The sequence below is a fragment of the Gossypium raimondii genome, chromosome 5 (genome assembly GCF_025698545.1).
Source record: "Gossypium raimondii isolate GPD5lz chromosome 5, ASM2569854v1, whole genome shotgun sequence".
Classification (NCBI taxonomy): Eukaryota; Viridiplantae; Streptophyta; class Magnoliopsida; order Malvales; family Malvaceae; genus Gossypium; species Gossypium raimondii.
Window position 1 is genome coordinate 51,643,528 of NC_068569.1, and position 17,241 is coordinate 51,660,768.

General features: G+C 32.6%; 1 protein-coding gene across 5 annotated transcripts in view; it reads left to right on the forward strand.

The window, feature by feature from the left end:
* The first annotated feature begins 3,522 nt into the window (after positions 1-3,522).
* The window catches only part of LOC105766461 (disease resistance protein At4g27190), a 43,423-nt gene continuing 29,704 nt past the window's right edge, over positions 3,523-17,241 (forward strand). Inside the window, exons 1-6 of one of the 5 annotated variants that reach the window (XR_008195743.1) lie at positions 3,524-3,689; positions 3,763-3,848; positions 4,261-7,219; positions 7,316-7,415; positions 8,163-8,257; positions 9,354-10,010. Coding sequence is in view for 2 of the 5 variants with exons in the window: in XM_052630150.1 (XP_052486110.1) it covers positions 4,271-7,216 (2,946 nt within the window). In the remaining 3 variants the exon portion in view is untranslated. Of the gene's footprint in view, positions 3,690-3,762; positions 3,849-4,260; positions 7,220-7,315; positions 7,416-8,162; positions 10,011-17,241 lie in introns of those variants that run through there. The other 4 variants (XR_008195744.1, XR_008195745.1, XM_012585937.2 and 1 more) reach the window with 4 other exon arrangements.

A 17,241-nucleotide genomic window follows, 5' to 3' on the forward strand; every position in this document is an offset into this window, starting at 1 on the left:
AATTCAAATTAGTCTAAATTAGAGTAATTTTCATTTCAATTTGAATTTAACTTTCAAAAATAATGATGTCAACTAAATTAAAATGTAGATAATTTTTTAAAATTGTTTTGAGCAATTTGGAATATTGGGTGTTTTATCTACATTGAGATGTTAACTCTGGTCTTTTTAAACATTTTCCCCTCTTACCATTCCTTTTATTCTCTTTTTCTTCTCTAATATGTACACATACTTACTAAAATAACCTTCTAAATATTTATTATTAAAATATTTATATTAATCAAAATGATTTAAGGTGAGACAAAACTAAGATCATAGTTTTATTTCCAATAAAAGTTAGGAAAGTATCGTAAAACGACATAATATTTTTTAGGATAAACTACACCCATGGTCACTTTTGTTTACCTTAGGTTACATTTTAGTCACTTAAGTTTGAAATGTTACGTTTTTGTCACTTATGTTATCGTGTTGTAACATTTTAGTCACTAAGCTATTAATTGTTGCTAACTGTGTAACGGTAAGTTGACATGGCACGTTAAATCATCATTTCAAACAAAAATTGTAGGGTAAATTATACAATCAATCCTCATATTTTTTTCATTTTGAGCAATTTAATTTTTTTATGTTTATATTTAATTTTTTTAATTTTTTTAATATTTCCCATTATTTTATGTTTCTCCTTATATTTTCTTACATTCTCCATTTCTTTTAACATATCAAGAAGTCGAATTGGCAGTGAAGAAATAAGTAGGAAGTCGAAAACCATCATTGCCTATAACCAAAACCCATTAAACCCATGCCATGCTTTTTTCTTCACTGCCAATTCGACTTCCCGATATGTTGAAAGAAATGAAGAAGGTAGGAAAATAGAGGGAAAAGCAGAAGAGAATGGAAAATAATGAAAAAAAAGAGTTAAAAGAACATAAAAGAAAAAAATTAAATTGCTCAAAATGAAAAATATAGGGACCAATTGTATAATTTAACCTAATTTTTTTGTTTGAAATGATGATTTAAAGCGCCACATTAGCTTATCGTTATACCGTTAACGACAATTAACGGCTCAATGACTAAAATGTTACAACACGATAACATAAGTGACTAAAACGTAAAATTTCAAACATAAGTGACTAAAACGTAACCTAAGGTAAACAAAAGTGACCATGGGTGTAATTTACCCTATTTTTTAATTTCCATGTAAAATTTCTAGAAACATTAAGATTTAAAAAATAAAAAATGCTTTTTTTAAAACATAATATTTATAAAAAATATAATTGGATTCATTCATATGTAAACGTAACATATTTCTAAAATTAAATAATATTTTAAAATCTGAGGACTAAATGAGAAAGTTAAAAGGTGAAATCCTCTTAAAATAAATTAAAAACATTAAAGGGATTATGTTGCAAATAACCCTCCAAGTTTCCCGTATATAAAAGACATTTTCCTTTTCTTTTAGTTTGTGATGGAAAAGGATAATTACTTGGGTAAATTACACTCAAGGTTGTTAAATTATTAATAAATTTACGTTTTGATCATTTAACTTAAAAAATATAAAATGATGATTAAATTATTTGAAGGCTTTCATTTAAGCTGCTGATCTTTTCAAAAGTTTTTATTTAAGTTATTGAACTATTATCTTTTTTTTTTAAAGTCTGACTAGCGAGGTTAAAGTGGCAATTCGATGAACGGTACGATGGATTAATACTTATGGATGAGTAAAGAATGTATATTAGATCAAGTCAATCTGATAGTTGATGTCGAAGAATGGAGAAGAAAACTATTTGGATTTTGATTCGTATATACATGGCATTTAAAGTTGTTTTATATATAATAAAAAAAATCCCTAAACTATAGAAAAGTAGAGGTAGAAGAGTTTTTTATTGGTGTAAGCAGGCAAATAATGAGGGCCATATAACAATAATTTTAACAACCCGATGACTTAAAAAAAAATTTTCAAATAATTCATTAATAATATTTTGTAGCTTTTTAATATTAATTGACCAAAATGTCAAACGCATGTCTTCCAAGTCATTTTTGCTCCACCAATATAAACAACGGTACAAAGAATGTTAAAAAATAAGAAAATTTGTTAGAAAAGCGGTGAAAGATTTTTTTAAAAATTTTATGGTGAAAAAGAGTTGGTGGAACCACTAACTCATCCTTGTTGTCCAGGCTTGCGAGATCAATTGAAGTTCTTGAAGTGAAATGCCTAAACTTGTTAGCATTTTCCACGTGCGCCATCATGGATTGAAAGTCTAAGCCCATGAACAGAATCCATCGTCTTGAAACTTCAACTCTTCTTCTCGAATTGTTTTCGTGATAAAGTCTCAAACAAATAAGTTGAGTTTTGACTTTATCTTTTTAGATTTAGATCTCGTAATTGGGCCTTGAGAGAAACTAAGCTCATCTCTATTATGGCTTTTGAATTGGACTGAGTTGCTCGTATCAATATAAGTTTCGGTAATTTGGTTAATGTATTTAAAAAAAATTCGGTTCAATTAACGGTTAAAATTTTTTACATTTTAAATAATTCGATTCGATAAATCATTTTACCATCCCTATTCACCACTATTCTATGGCACATGCATATGCAAAATCTAGTTGGCTCATTACTTGTTCATAGCTTCCTTGCTCATTACATGCAAATGCAAAGATTGATCCTCATATTATTCTTAATTATAGAAACAATTAAATTTCTTCCAAAAATAATTATGAAAATTAAAATTAGTGTTAAAATGTCGGTAGTAGTCTGGCAATAGATTTAAAATAATTTAAAAGAAATAGTAAAAATTAAAAATAATTTGAATAAAATTGATGGGGACATTCCATTTCCCACATTCAAGTCTTTACATATGTTTCAACCCACGTAACTATCTCCATCAATTATTTTATTCCTTACCAATTTAAGAACAAAAACACAACCAAAATGCTTATAGTTTAGTAACTAATAGTTAATAGTGTAGTTTTTTTGGTAAAATAAGAAATTTACCCTGATTTTGTATTAAAAAACTAAAAATTATTTATAAAATAGAAAAATGTACATTAGTCAACATAAGGATTTTTTATCCAAATCATACAAAAAATTAATAAATTACAAAAATGATATGAAAGATAAATTAATTACAAAAATAAGACATTGGTTACGATGTTCTACTGGTGTCGCTTGGCATATTGGCAATACCAGGCTAAAATATTATAACGAAAAATATTTAAAGACTTGATATGTAAATTTCTCATTTTGATTGGCTGTTAAAAATAAGCTCTAAGGGTGTTGTGTGGCAAATTGCAGCCCAAAATCATAAAAAGGATTAATTTCTTTGTAAACCCTCATTGTTTATTATTTTGTTTTTATTCCCCTTCAACACTAAAACTAAAAAGTTCTCTTACTCAAATTTTTTTTAAAATTTTTATAATTATAATTTTATACGCTACCGTAAATTAAATTGATAATAATTAAATTGATAATAAGAATAATTATAATGCCATCTGTAATGGCAGACAGCAAAGAAAAAGGCTAAAAGAAAAAGTAATAAAAATAGGATTCCTTGCTAATAATTCTGCCTTTGTGGATCCGACCAGAGACTTCATAATTTCCCTGTTTTTATCTTCACTTTCTTCTTACTTCTTCTTCACTGCTTTTAATTTGTTTCTATGTCCAAGGTCTATCACAAATTTTGAAGCATCCAGTCAAGGTAATTTTCTTTCATTTGCTTAATTCATCACATTCTTTTCTTTGCTTTTGATTATCTGCAACTGTTATAACAGCTAGCTTTGTAAGATAGTCAAGGACGTCAACTTCGCTGCTTCCTTTTCAGTTCTAATCTCTCAACACTTTTCAGCCACTAAGTCAGGTAATAAGATCTGAAGCTATGATTTCCTCTACTCATTATCAACTGTTTTAGATTTTAAGAGTGGATGACCAGCTGACATAATCTACTATAGATAGAAATTAATACAAAAAGAGCTACCCAGAAGCAATATAATGTTGAAATCTCCTGTTGAACATTTTACCTCTTCATCTTCTGTAATCAACTCTTGCACACTTGAATCTAGCATTTTATATACATTGAGAGCTTGATTCTAGTGACCAGAATTTCATCATGTTTCTGTCTGCCACTCATCCATAGCTCCATCCAATAAACGCCATTGCTTGAAACTTGCATTCATGTTTCCTTTTCATGCTTATACAGACATATCAATACTTCATCGAATACATTCACAGGTTTTCATTCTCTGCTACTGTTATATATGATTGCATTGCAGGGACATAACAATGGAATACGTAGAGCCTGTTGTCGCCATTGCAAATTGTCTCAGAACTCCTGTTTGTAAATATTTGCAATATCACAGAAAGCTGAACGATTATGCGAGAAACTTCAAGACGATCAGAGATGAATTGAATTGCAAAATGGAAGATATAGAGCTGCAATTGAAAGCAGAGCTTCTTCGTCCTCTGGGGAAGATACCGAAGAAGGGAGTTGAAAATTGGTTGAAAGCTGTGAACGAGATGATTAGGGAAGCACAAGTTGTTGAAAACAAAGTCAGTAACGGGAGATATCTCTGTCGTGCTTGCAACGGGAAGCTGGTTGATGAAAAGACTCGAGAAATGAAGGGATTTCTTGATAAAGCTCCTAATGCCTCTGAAGGTCTTGCCATGGATGGTCCAAGTGCTGGGTTGCCGCTGCCAACATCAGAACTAGTTGGAGAGGAAGCTGTCAGAAATGAGATTTGGGCATGTTTGATGCAGGAGGAGGTGAGCAAGATTGGGGTTTGGGGGATGGGCGGTGTGGGTAAAACCACTATCATGAAGCACATCCACAATGATCTTTTGAAACAGCAAAGATTCGAAAGGGTAATCTGGGTTACCATATCAAAGGAGTTCAATGTAATGAAAGTACAAGATGATATTGCAGGTGCTTTGAAGTTGAAGGAAGATTGGCCCAGAGAAGGAGACAAGCTCAGACGAGCAGCAATCTTGTCAGAAATGCTGAAGAACGCAGGAAAGCGTGTTCTAATCCTAGATGATGTGTGGGATAAAGTCTCTCTAGAGGAAGTTGGGATCCCCGAGCCAAGTGGCAGCAATGGCTGCAAGTTGGTGTTGACAACCCGTTCGGAGCATGTCTGTAAGTATATGGGTTGTAAGGTGATAAAAGTGAAGCCCCTTTCAGAAGAAGAGGCATTGATACTATTCTTGAATAAAGTTGGACCTAACATAGTTCAAAGTCCAACTATAATGCCAACTCTGAAGCTTGTTGTCAAGGAATGTGCGGGTCTACCTCTTACAATTGTCGTGGTAGCTGGTACCATGAAAGGAGAAGATAACCCTCTTATTTGGAAAAATGCACTCGGGGAATTAAAAGAGAGAATTGGGAAAGTTGAAGGAGTGGAAGCTGAGGTAATCGAGCGCTTGAAATTTAGCTTCGATCACTTAAAGGACGAGAAAGTGAAATATTGTTTCTTGCATTGCGCATTATATCCCGAAGATTTTGAAATTGAAAAGGATGAACTAATTGAATGCTGGATTGAAGAGGGATTCATAGATGATATGGGTACGAGACAAGAAATGAAAGGCAAGGGCCATGTTATTTTGAAGAAGTTGGAAGATAATTGCTTGTTAGAAAATGTCTCGAGTGGAAAAATGAAAATGCATGATGCAGTGAGAGACATGGCATTGTCGATCACAAGAATGAATCCTCGATATATGATACAAGCAGGTTTGCAATTAGAAGAGTTACCAGAAAAGGAGCAATGGAGTCCGGATATTGAGAAAGTGTCACTTATGTATAACTCCATATCAGAAATTTCCATACATGTGCTGCCCACAAAATGTCAACTGCTCACAACCTTGTTATTGCAGCATAACCCTATAAAGAAGATCTCAATTTCTTTCTTCACAAACATGCCCTGTCTTTGTGTCCTCAATTTGTCCTTTACAAAGATAGAGAGTTTACCAAATTCCATTTCTGAACTAAAGAACCTCACAACATTGTTGCTTCGTGGCTGTGTAGAATTAAGAGATCTGCCATGTCTTGCGATGCTTCAAGAATTGAAGAAGTTGGATCTTTTTGCGACTAAAATTGAGGAAGTCCCTGAAGGAATGGATATGCTGATAAATCTAAGATATCTTGATCTTAGAGTGCGCACTCTGAAAGAGATACCCGCTGGACTTTTACCAAAACTCGTTCACCTTCAGCACTTGGGTTTTTATGAGAGCAATGAAAAAACAAGTCTAAAAGCAGAGGAGATGGAACCATTGAAGAAGTTGGAGTGCCTTACCGGACATTTCAAAGACATCAGTGAATTCAATAAGTTCATCTCCTCAATGCAACAAAGTAAGAAAAATCTCATCAAGTACTCTTTACATGTGGGCTCATCTCTTTTGCATGCTGCAGGAGATAAAAGAGTAACAATTGGAGGAGTCCAGAATTGGGAAGGTGAGTTAATTATGCACCCAATTGAAATTCAAGAGTTGCATATTATTGAGTGTGACTATTTGATGAACTTAGTCGATGATAATTCTTTCTTCAAAAATGCGATTGACTTGAGGGTTTGTAGAATTTGGTGGTGTGAAGAGATAGAGTGTCTTGTTCCCCTGTCCTCTTTTGCCTCTTCTTCCGCTCATCCATTTCAGAGCCTCGAGGTGTTAGAACTTTCTGAACTGCCAAAGTTGAGTGCCCTTATTATGAATGATGAAGGAATTGGTTCAGCAAAAACATCAACATTGGCTCCGTCTACCACCTTTTCCCATCGTAAGAAAATTTGTGTAGGGAGATGCTCAAGTATGAAGACGTTGCTTCCACATTGGTTGCTTCCAAACCTCCAAAACTTGGAAGAAATTCGTGTGATAGAATGTGATGAGATAGTAGAAATATTGGGAGCAGCAACATCAGAAGTTGAAGAAAAAGGGAGTGATGCATTAATCAAATTCCATTTTCCCAAATTGAGAGAATTGAGACTAAGTAACTTACCAAATTTGAAGAGCATTTGCAGCAAAAGTGGAGTGATGGTTTGTGATTCTCTCGAGTTTATCGATGTTTATAAGTGTGATAAACTGAAGAGAATTCCTCCATTTGTTCCCCTTGTTGGCAATGGGCAGCCATTTGCATATGCTCCACCTTCTCTTACCATCAGGTCATGGAAAGAATGGTGGGAATCGTTGGAGTGGGATGACCATCCAAACTTTAAAAATGTTCTTCGCTTCGACCCCTTTGGAGGATAAGAGGTATGAACCATTTATGGTTTAGTTTATTTTCTTATTTTATAAACCTAATTTCTCCATTTTAATAAAATTGGAAGTATATTTGTGATGATTTTGAAGAGAAAGAGAAAAGGGTTGGTGGGAAAGAAGTAGGGGCGAGGATAGTGCAAAAGAGAGGAGAAAAGGAATGATGGAAGAGTATGGAGACAGAGAGGCAAAGGTAAATTAGAAATCCAAACACTGCCTCCACTTTTTAAACATTGTCCCTCTCTCACCATTCCTTCTATTCTCTAAAAAAAAGTGTTCATTTCTTTTAAAATATATATGTACTTCCCAAAATAACCTTCTATATATTCATTTTTATAATTAAAACATTTAAGTTATAAATTTCTGAAAATTTAAATATCAAATATGTTTTAAATCTTTATATTCTTCTTATATTTTAAATTTAATCTCTATTTATTTTTAAGAATTTATTCTCTTTATTTTTGGATTTAAAATTTAGGTCTAGTTATTAACAACATTAAAATTCTTTTGTTAAATTCATTGGTGTGACTTATTGAAATTTTTTTTAAAAAAAATTCTTATTTGGTAGCCATGTAACTGTTTTGCTCACTCATTTAACGTATAAGGGCTAATTTACCAATTTTTTAAATAGAGAAGAGAAAACGAAATTTAACTCCTAAATTCCCAATTTCAATGACTTTTTCAAGTCTTCCATACAAAATGAGACAGAATAATTAAGAATAGAGGCTATACTAAGTTGATAAGGTCATTCTATTTTGCTTTTCCTCTTCTTCAGAAAGCTCCCAGACAAACAGAAACTGAAGAAGATATAGCAGCCGTTCCCCTTTTTTTCTTTTTTCTTTTTTCTGAAAATCGATATGTCAAAGGAGCTCCATTGGTAGCTTCTATTTCGCTGTGGATTTCACTTGTTTTCTTATAGTCTTATGTGGTTTTGGCCCAGAGATTTGAGGAAACATGGCCGGGATTGTTGTCGGAATCGTTTCGTTTGGTCTTCGCGAACCTGAAACTCGTCATCCCTTCTGCGGCAATGGTTTGGTGAGTTCATTTTTTCCAAATTAAATTATACAATTTTGAAGAGTCAAACAAAATTTGTCCTTGTATTATTTTATAATTTTTCATTTTTTAAAGGACTAAACTTCTAAATTTATTATTTTTGGGCTAAAGACTTAAGTCTAATTATTTTGAGTTGGGTTAAATCTCAAAATTATACGTGAACTTTGATTTAACGTGCAATTGTATACACGAACTTTATTTTAGTACAATTATATGCGTGAAACTTTAATTGTGGTTCAAATATATACTTGAAACTTTAATTTTAATTTAATCATACACATTTAAAGAAATAAACTTATTTATTTATTTTTATATTAGATAAATATAATTATTTATGCATGCGATATATAAACATAAAATGATGTTATATTAATAATGGTGTTAATAATTTACAAGAATTGGATCAAATCAAAATTTCATGTATACAATTGCACATTAAACCATAGTTCATGTATAATTTTGGTACATATCCTTTTTGAGTTTGAGTCAAAAGTAAGCATTTGATTATTTTAATCGGTTTGATTTTTTTTAATTTAACCGACTTAATCGGCCTTAATATAGAATAACTGAACCGATCGACTAAGATATTGTTAACGGATTTAATGAAACTGACTAAGATGTCATTAATTGGGTTTGGGTCGGTTTTCGAGTTGGGTTAGGTTAGTTAATTGGATTTTAAGTTTGTGTAATTTAAATTATATCACATATTACAAATATATTTAAAATAATTTAAAAATAATAAATAAATAAATATAAGTCAGTTAAGTTGATCGATTCAATTATAAATTTTAGTCATTGGTACTCCACTGTCCAAATCGACAAAACTGAATTAATTAAAATTAATCAAATCACCAATTAAGTCGATTAAATCAGTCATAACTGAATAATACTCTTTCCTAATTTGAGTTATTTGGATTTTGTGGTCAAATTTTAAGTCGGAACAATTAGAATTAAGTTCTTTTGAATTCAAATTAGTCTAAATTAGAGTCATTTTCATTTCGGATTTGAATTTACCTATAAAAAATAATGATCCAACTAAATTAAAATTTAGATAATTTTTTAAAATTATTTTGAGCAGTTTGGAATATTGGGTGTTCGAGCTTCTGGTACTATTAGCTGGATTGATGCCTAATTCAGAAGTAACTACTTCCTTGATTGCCATGTGGTATGCTTGCCTTTTAGGGGTGAATCCAGAAAATCTTTTTGAGGGGGACGAAATGAAATTTTAATTTGTAATAGTCTATATCTTTATAATTTTTAAATGATTAAATTAATTTTTTTTAATTTTAAGGGGTTAAAGTGTAATTTTATCTTTATTAATTTAAAATTTTTTATTTTAAGGAGCCAGGCCTTACGAGCCCCTGGATTCGCCTCTGATTCCACTTTTATACTTTTCACAAAATCTTAAATAGGGTTAATTTTTTTGTAAACTCTCATTGTTTATTATTTTGTTTTTATTCCCCTTTAACACCAAAACTAAAAAGTTCTCTTACCCATTAGTCCAGTTTAAATTATATCTGGCATAACAGTTAACATTGTTGATAGTAATTCCCCTTTTTAAACATTTTCCTTCTATTCTCTTATTCTTCTCTAAAAAAAAGACTTCATTTCTTTTAAAATATATGTACAAGCCCAAATGTGCCCGGCCCAAATAAATATACATCAGGCCCATGTAAAACAAATAATGGGGCAGCCCAGTTTTTTTTTTTTTTTGAAAACTAATACCTAAGTTAATGACCCAACAACCTAAGCCCAAAACCCCAAATATCCCTAATCACCAAAACCCTAGCCTAAAGCACTACCAAGAGTCTAGCGCCAAGAATCGTTGTCTCTTTGCGTGCCTCCTTCACACCACCACCTCATAAATGTTTGCTCCTTGCGCCTCTAGCCATACCTGCAAGAACAAACGGAAACAAGCAACAACGAAATAATAGGAATAATAGAAAATATCTTTTTATTATTTTGTATCTTTATTTTTATTTTTCGGTTATATATAAATCGATTTGTAAAGTGAATAGGGGGATGAAAGTGAAAAGTGACCGAGAAAGAAAGACTAAAGATATACAAATTCTTTTTTTTTTAGAAAGGTTTTTCTCTGTTTGTTCTTTTATTTTTCATTTATATATATTATATTTTTATATTTTCTCTATTTTTCTATTTATCTTTGCCTAAATAAAAAAAGAAGAGAGAACTTACCTTTTCGCCGGAATCGTCGAGCTGGTGCCCTCTCCGCCGCAATCGGAGGCCGGAGCGTCGACGGAGGCGTGGATCGGCCTAGAATGTTGGCGGCGGCGGCAGAGAAAACTAAGAAAACCCTAGTTAGGGTTAGTTTGTTATTTTTAAAAAGGAAGCAAAAGTGATATTTTTAGGAAAATTTTTAATTTTATAACAAAATTGAAACTAGGCGCTTAGGGGTGGATCCGCTTGACCCGACCAAGAAGGGGTCCGCGTCTCCACCTCGAATGGGAAATTGCGCGCCTAGCCCTTCCTCTTTTGCTACGTGTTTCAATCAAGTTTTTTCCTTTTAAATTCGCCCAAATATTTTGCTCAGCGTGACGATTTAATCCATGTCACCGCACGTTGCTTCAAAGAACTTGGGAAAATTTCTTTTTAAGTCCTCCTCTCATGGCGCGCGTATCATTTTGGTCCTTCCTGGTGTTTTCTATTTTTAGATTTGGCCTTTTAACTTCGTTTAGCTCTCAGTTTAATCCTTAATGGTGCTTTTTTTAAGGTTTTTTTTGTAGTTTATTTTTAGTTCTTGTTATTATTATTATTATTATTATTATTATTATTATTATTATTATTATTATATTATATAGTATTATAATTATACTTACATATATACGCATATGTGTGCTAATAGATATATATATTAAATATTTCTCTAATACATATACATATTTATATATATATTGTTATTATTTCTTTTTAGCTTTTATATACATATATATGTATATACATTTATATTTCTATTATATTTATAAATTTTTTCATATTTTATAATATATATATATATATATATATACATTCTTTTAAATTATTATAAACATTTTATTGTTCTACACATTCCATTATTTTCATATTGCACCTATATATATAAGTATCTAAATATGTACATATTTTCATGATTTACCTACTTATATACTCATACATTTTTATTTTGTAAATATATGCACATATACATATGTTTTTTTATTTTATCTTCACAATTTTCACATACATATATACATACATATTATTATAAGTTTTGTTTTGTATATTTCATTCCCTTTTATGTACACTTATATATTTTTTTAAAATGTATGCATATACATGTTTTCAAAATTCATTTATGCACTCATGTTGAGTAATGTTTTTAGCGGCGTTTTTAGGTCTTTAGCGCGCTTTTAACGCCACTAACTCCATTTATGGCGCTTGTAGAAGCGCCACAAAAAACGCCGCTGACGACAACGTCGCTAACTTTTGTGGCGCTTACATAAAAAAACGCCGCTAAAGATCATGTTCTTTAGCGGCGGTTATAAAAATGCTCCGCTAAAGATCGTGTTCTTTAGTGGCGCTTACAAATAAACGCCGCTAAAGAACATAATCTTTAGCGGCGCTTAGAAATAAACGCCGCTAAATATCATGTTCTTTAGCGGCGCTTAGGAAAAAAACGCCGCTAAAGTTCATGTTCTTTAGCGGCGCTTTTGAGGAAAACGCCTCTAAAAGTAATGTTCTATAGCGGCGCTTGTTCAAAAACGCCGCTAAAAGTAGTGTTCTTTAGCGGCGCTTATTTCACAAATGCCACTGTTTTGATATGACTTTTAGTAGCGCTTTTTTAAAAAACGCCACTAATTTTGGGATTTTTTTAAAATAAAAATTTTTAATTTTTTCAGCCCTCCTGCAACAATAATTCAAAAGCAACCAAATCTAAACTAACCAAAAATAATAAATTTATATAATATTTCAAATTAAATGACTAAAATAATATTAATTAATAAATAAACGTGAATTCATACTTTTCTTTACAAAAGCGTTAAAAGTATTTATGCAACATACACTATGAAGGCGGAAGTTGCGACTGCTGAAACATCTTCATCATAATCTGAAGCTGCTGTTGAAGTTCGTCGTACTTTTTGCTCTCTCTCGCTTCTCTCAATGCCGCATCTTTTGAAGTCGAATGTAGTTCTTCATATTTCTTTTGAACCTCTGCTTCTATTGTCGCTTCTCTCCGCTTCTCTCGCTGCAGACCTCTGCTTCTCTCATTGCTGCCTCTCTTCTCTCATCAGAGTCATTGCTTCCCTCACAGATCTGCTTTAAGTTGTCTTGAAGTTCTTCATATTTCCTTTGAACCTCAAATGTGGTCGCTTGCATCTGAGCTATCTGGTCTTTTAACCTCTGAACTTCAGCTTGAGATTGACTCCCCGAAGCCATGTATTGGTGCGTTGGATCCAAAATATTGGGTTGGGCGATAAAAGATCCTTGAAATCGAACCCACCATACTTTTCAGACCCAAAACTTCAGAATAATCCGGTTATCAATGTCTTCAAGATGAACCGAACTATCGAGAGAAGCAATCGCTTCAGACTCGAATCTTTTTCCTTTAGTTTTTCCTAATAAATAAATTGCATAGTTAGGAACGCAATATATAGTAAAAAACAAATGCAATATAACAATAGTCGCATTACATGCAATGAATTAAACCATTAGAAAATAAACACTATAAATAACTAAAACAAGTGAAATCAGATAAGTAAACGTACCATAATTTCACCACTTGTGAGTCATAGCAGATCCATCCTTCTTCTTATGTGTAATTTCAAAAAGTTGTAGGCGTCCAACTTTTGACCGGACGACTGCTCCTACAATATAGTAGTAAAATATTATTTAATATAAAGTTATACATATTTGAGAATATTAAAAATTAAAATACCTCCGCCTCAGCTACACATGCAAAACTTCTCGACCCGGCTGTGTGAGTGAATTTTTGTTGCTGCCGGCTGCTTTTTCCAACTCGTTCACGATCCTACGTTATAAAATTTTTAGTACGTAAATAGTAAATTTTATAAACCAAAATAATTACAATAGTTTGGAAGTACGTCGTACCTCGCCTTTCTTAGAATGCCAAAATCTAACCGCATCTTCCCATTGGTACCTCAACATACCCGGCGGGACGTTTTGCAATTTCTCATCGAGGGTTGTTTTTGTCTTATAATAATTTTTCTTCAAAATACTTTTATTGTCTCTCCATCTTTTTCCCAATGCCTTCTTTACATAAGCATCGGAGACCTCTAAAGCAAACCTCGCCTACAAAAAACACAAGTTAATAAAGTAAATATAAATGAAATTATTTCCCAAGCATTACAGATGACATTAACATTTTGTTACCTTAATATTATCGAGGGCTTGGTTTTTGTTGCTATTGGGCATTTGACGCCATGTCTCGTAGTTGATAGGCAACATATTCCCATTTCGTGCTAAAATGCCCATGTATCCTGCTAAAAGTCGAGCTTCTGATCTAACAGGCTGACCAAAACTGTTTCTGCATACCTTGACACGCTCGACTGGATCTAACTCGTATAACTCTCTAAGTATCGTACGACCTCGACCTCTACGCGTCCCACCATTTTCAGCTACAAATGGTATATTATAATATAAGAATTTAAATAATAAATCAATTATAAGTCAACACGCATGGAATTAATGTAAGTTACTTTGAACTTCCGTAGGATCCTCGTGTGTAATCGGAACATTCGAAGATCCAATTGCTGTTTGTTGTTCAGTACTATTTGTTTTTGTCAAGTTTGGATCATTTTGAACAATGCTTTCCCTTATAATTTTTCTTCTAGGCATTTTATCTACAATACACATAAAATGTAATTAAACTTAATAACTAATTACAACAATAACAACACATATAAAATAGTTGAGTTATATAATAAGACCAAGATTTAATGCTAATGTAAGTTACATATAATTAAACAATTGTAAAATCTTACTACATCATTATTCGTAAATATCTTCATCCGTATCCTGACGAACCCATTGAAATTGTGCACTAGTACTAGGGATATTATCGTATAAGTTTTGTTCTGGAAATGGCAAAGTTTCTGATCTGTCGTCGATGTTATCTCTACTTCCACTGCCCATGTCAAACAAGTCTCTAGGGATGTTACGGAGTACAACGTACCAACCCTCATCAGTTGGATCTTTTGAGTAAAAAACTTGTTTGACTTGACTTGAGAATACATACGGCTCATCTATCAGTTGTTGTCCTGTGTGAATCAATCGATCAAAGTTCACCATTGTAAAACCAAATTGATCTTGCTTGATTCCACGAGTGTATTAACATCGCCCAATCACTCGAAATAAGACAACTTTCCATTTGCCGTAGTAATCCAACTCAATTATGTCAAGAAGTCGTCCAAATATTCCACATTTCCTCGATAGGATTATTGTCCCTAGCGCTAGCATAACTTGTAATTGCAGAATTAACAACTATTCCACAATTTTGCGTTCTCCTCAACCTCTCGCGATATTTTGTATGAAATCAATCCGTTGATGAGGAACGCACTATATCTTTTAACCACTCGATTTGGACCTTGGGAGAGCCATTTAACTTCGTTGCTTACGCTCTTCCCATTCCAAACCTATTGAATGGAAAGTAAACTAAGTAATTAAAAATGTTATGAGAAAGCATTATAATTTGTGTTTAAAGCTCCAACCACATACCGCTTGGCTTAACCATTCATAAAAGATTCGTAAACAACTTATTGATATCTCGATGTTGTGTTCTTCTGGAGCGCGCATACGAGATCTCAATATTTGTTTGTACTCACTATGTTAAAAAATGTGATCTTTGTTAGAAGATAAACAATTTTAGTTTGATAAATATTTATAAAATTTGTAGAACTTACTTAGTAAAGGTTCCAATGATTCGTGGTGAAATGAACATATCGATGTGCTTGTACCCACGATAAATTATCTAATTTCGCAATTTCAACTTTGTCGATTGGTTGTCCAAAGCTTTGGAACAAATAAGTATCAGCTAAGTCATAGTCCGTGAGTCCAGCATTCCTATTTGGTCTGTTCAACCTTGTTTCAACATCTTCCAAATATCTCGAGCAGAAGGTCATACATTCCTCTGCCAAGTAGCCTTCAGCAATCGATCCTTCTGGATATCGCTTGTTGCGGCAGTAAGACTTTAATTTGGATAGGAACCTAAACACAATATACAACATTATCAAAAGTTGTAACTAAAGCCATTGAGGTGAATGAAGGAAAATTTTAAAAGGATTAAATCCATCAGATGCTAGCCCAAGCCTCACACTCCTAGGATCGCTTGCAAAGTTTGGAAATTTATTGTCAAATGCTTTCCAAGCTAAAGAATCTGCCGGATCCCTTAGTAATCCATCATCGGTTCGTCCATCATGGTGCCACGTCATTGACTCCGCTGTCTTCGATGACATGAAAAGCCTTTGAAGCCTTGGTATCAACGGAAAATACCGCAAAATCTTAACTGGCTTCTTCCTCGACTGTGCATCATTTTCATCGTCGTTCCCGTCTTCTGTGTTTTTATTTATCCAACGGGTTTGGCCGCATACATGACAGCACTGTTGGTTTCTCCGATCATCCCAATACAACATGCAGTCATTTGGGCAACTATGGATTTTGTTGTACCCAAGGCCTAAATCTTTTATCATTTTCTTCATATCCTTGCATGACTGAGGGATTTTTGCAAACGGGAACATCTCTCTCAAAAACTCTAATAGCATTGTCAACGAGTTTCCGGTCCACCCTTCCAAACATTTTAACTGAAAAAGATGAACACAGAAGGCCATTTTTGAAAATTTTGATCCCTCATACAGTTCTTCGTTCATGTCATTAAGTAGAGCGTAGAACTTCGCCGCTTCTCCATTTGGCTCTTCATGAGGTACACTACTTCCCGGTTCGGTAAAAGCAGTTCCACCAATATTACAATCATCAGATGCCATAAAATCCCCTGGGAACGATTGCACACCATGATTGTGCATATTAAATGCATCCCGCAACATACCTTCCATGTCATCCCCTCTATCAGACTGATGGTAAGCAGTACCAGGATAAGATACATCCATCGTTGAAGAGGAAGTACTTCTAGGGCATTCTCCATGAAAAAGCCATTGCTTATAACCCTTGACAAACCCATCAACAATTAGATGCTTGTATACAACCTCACGGTAATGCCAGTTTATGTTGACACACTTCTTACATGGGCAAAGAATCATGTTCTCTTGGCTTGCATATCGAAATGCAAAATTTAGAAAACTCTGCACCCCATTTCGATAACCGTTGCTAACCCTTGACAAATTCATCCAAGAACGGTCCATTTCTTAATTCTTGAAGTCTGACATTGACAATAAATTACACGGGTTTAGGATTTAGGAATAACTTATTTATTATGTAAGTTATGTAAGTTGTGTAAGTTATGTAAGCTATGTAAGTTGTGTATTATGAAACTTATGTAAGTTGTGTATTATGATGGTTATGTAAGTTGTGTATTATGTAAGTTATGTTAGTTGTGTATTATGAAACTTATGTAAGTTATGTCTTATGTAAGTGATGTAAAATATGTATTATGTAAGTTATGTCATTGTGTATTATGTAAATTATGTATTATGTAAGTTATGTAATTTGTGTATTATGTAACTTATTTAATTTATGTAAGTGTGTATTATTATGTAATTTATAATGTAGGATATTATCTAAGTTATGTAAGTTTTTTTTGGTGTATCATGTAACTTATTTAATTTATGTACGGTATGTGTTATTATGATGTGTCTTTATTATGTTTGTTATGTACTTATGTATTATGTAAGATATATAAGCTTATATGTAATTATTTAGAAAACTTAAAATTTAATACTAATAAATTTAATATTTAAACAATATTTATAATTATTTAGAAAACTTTTAAATTTTATAGGTTATATTAAAACAATATTTAT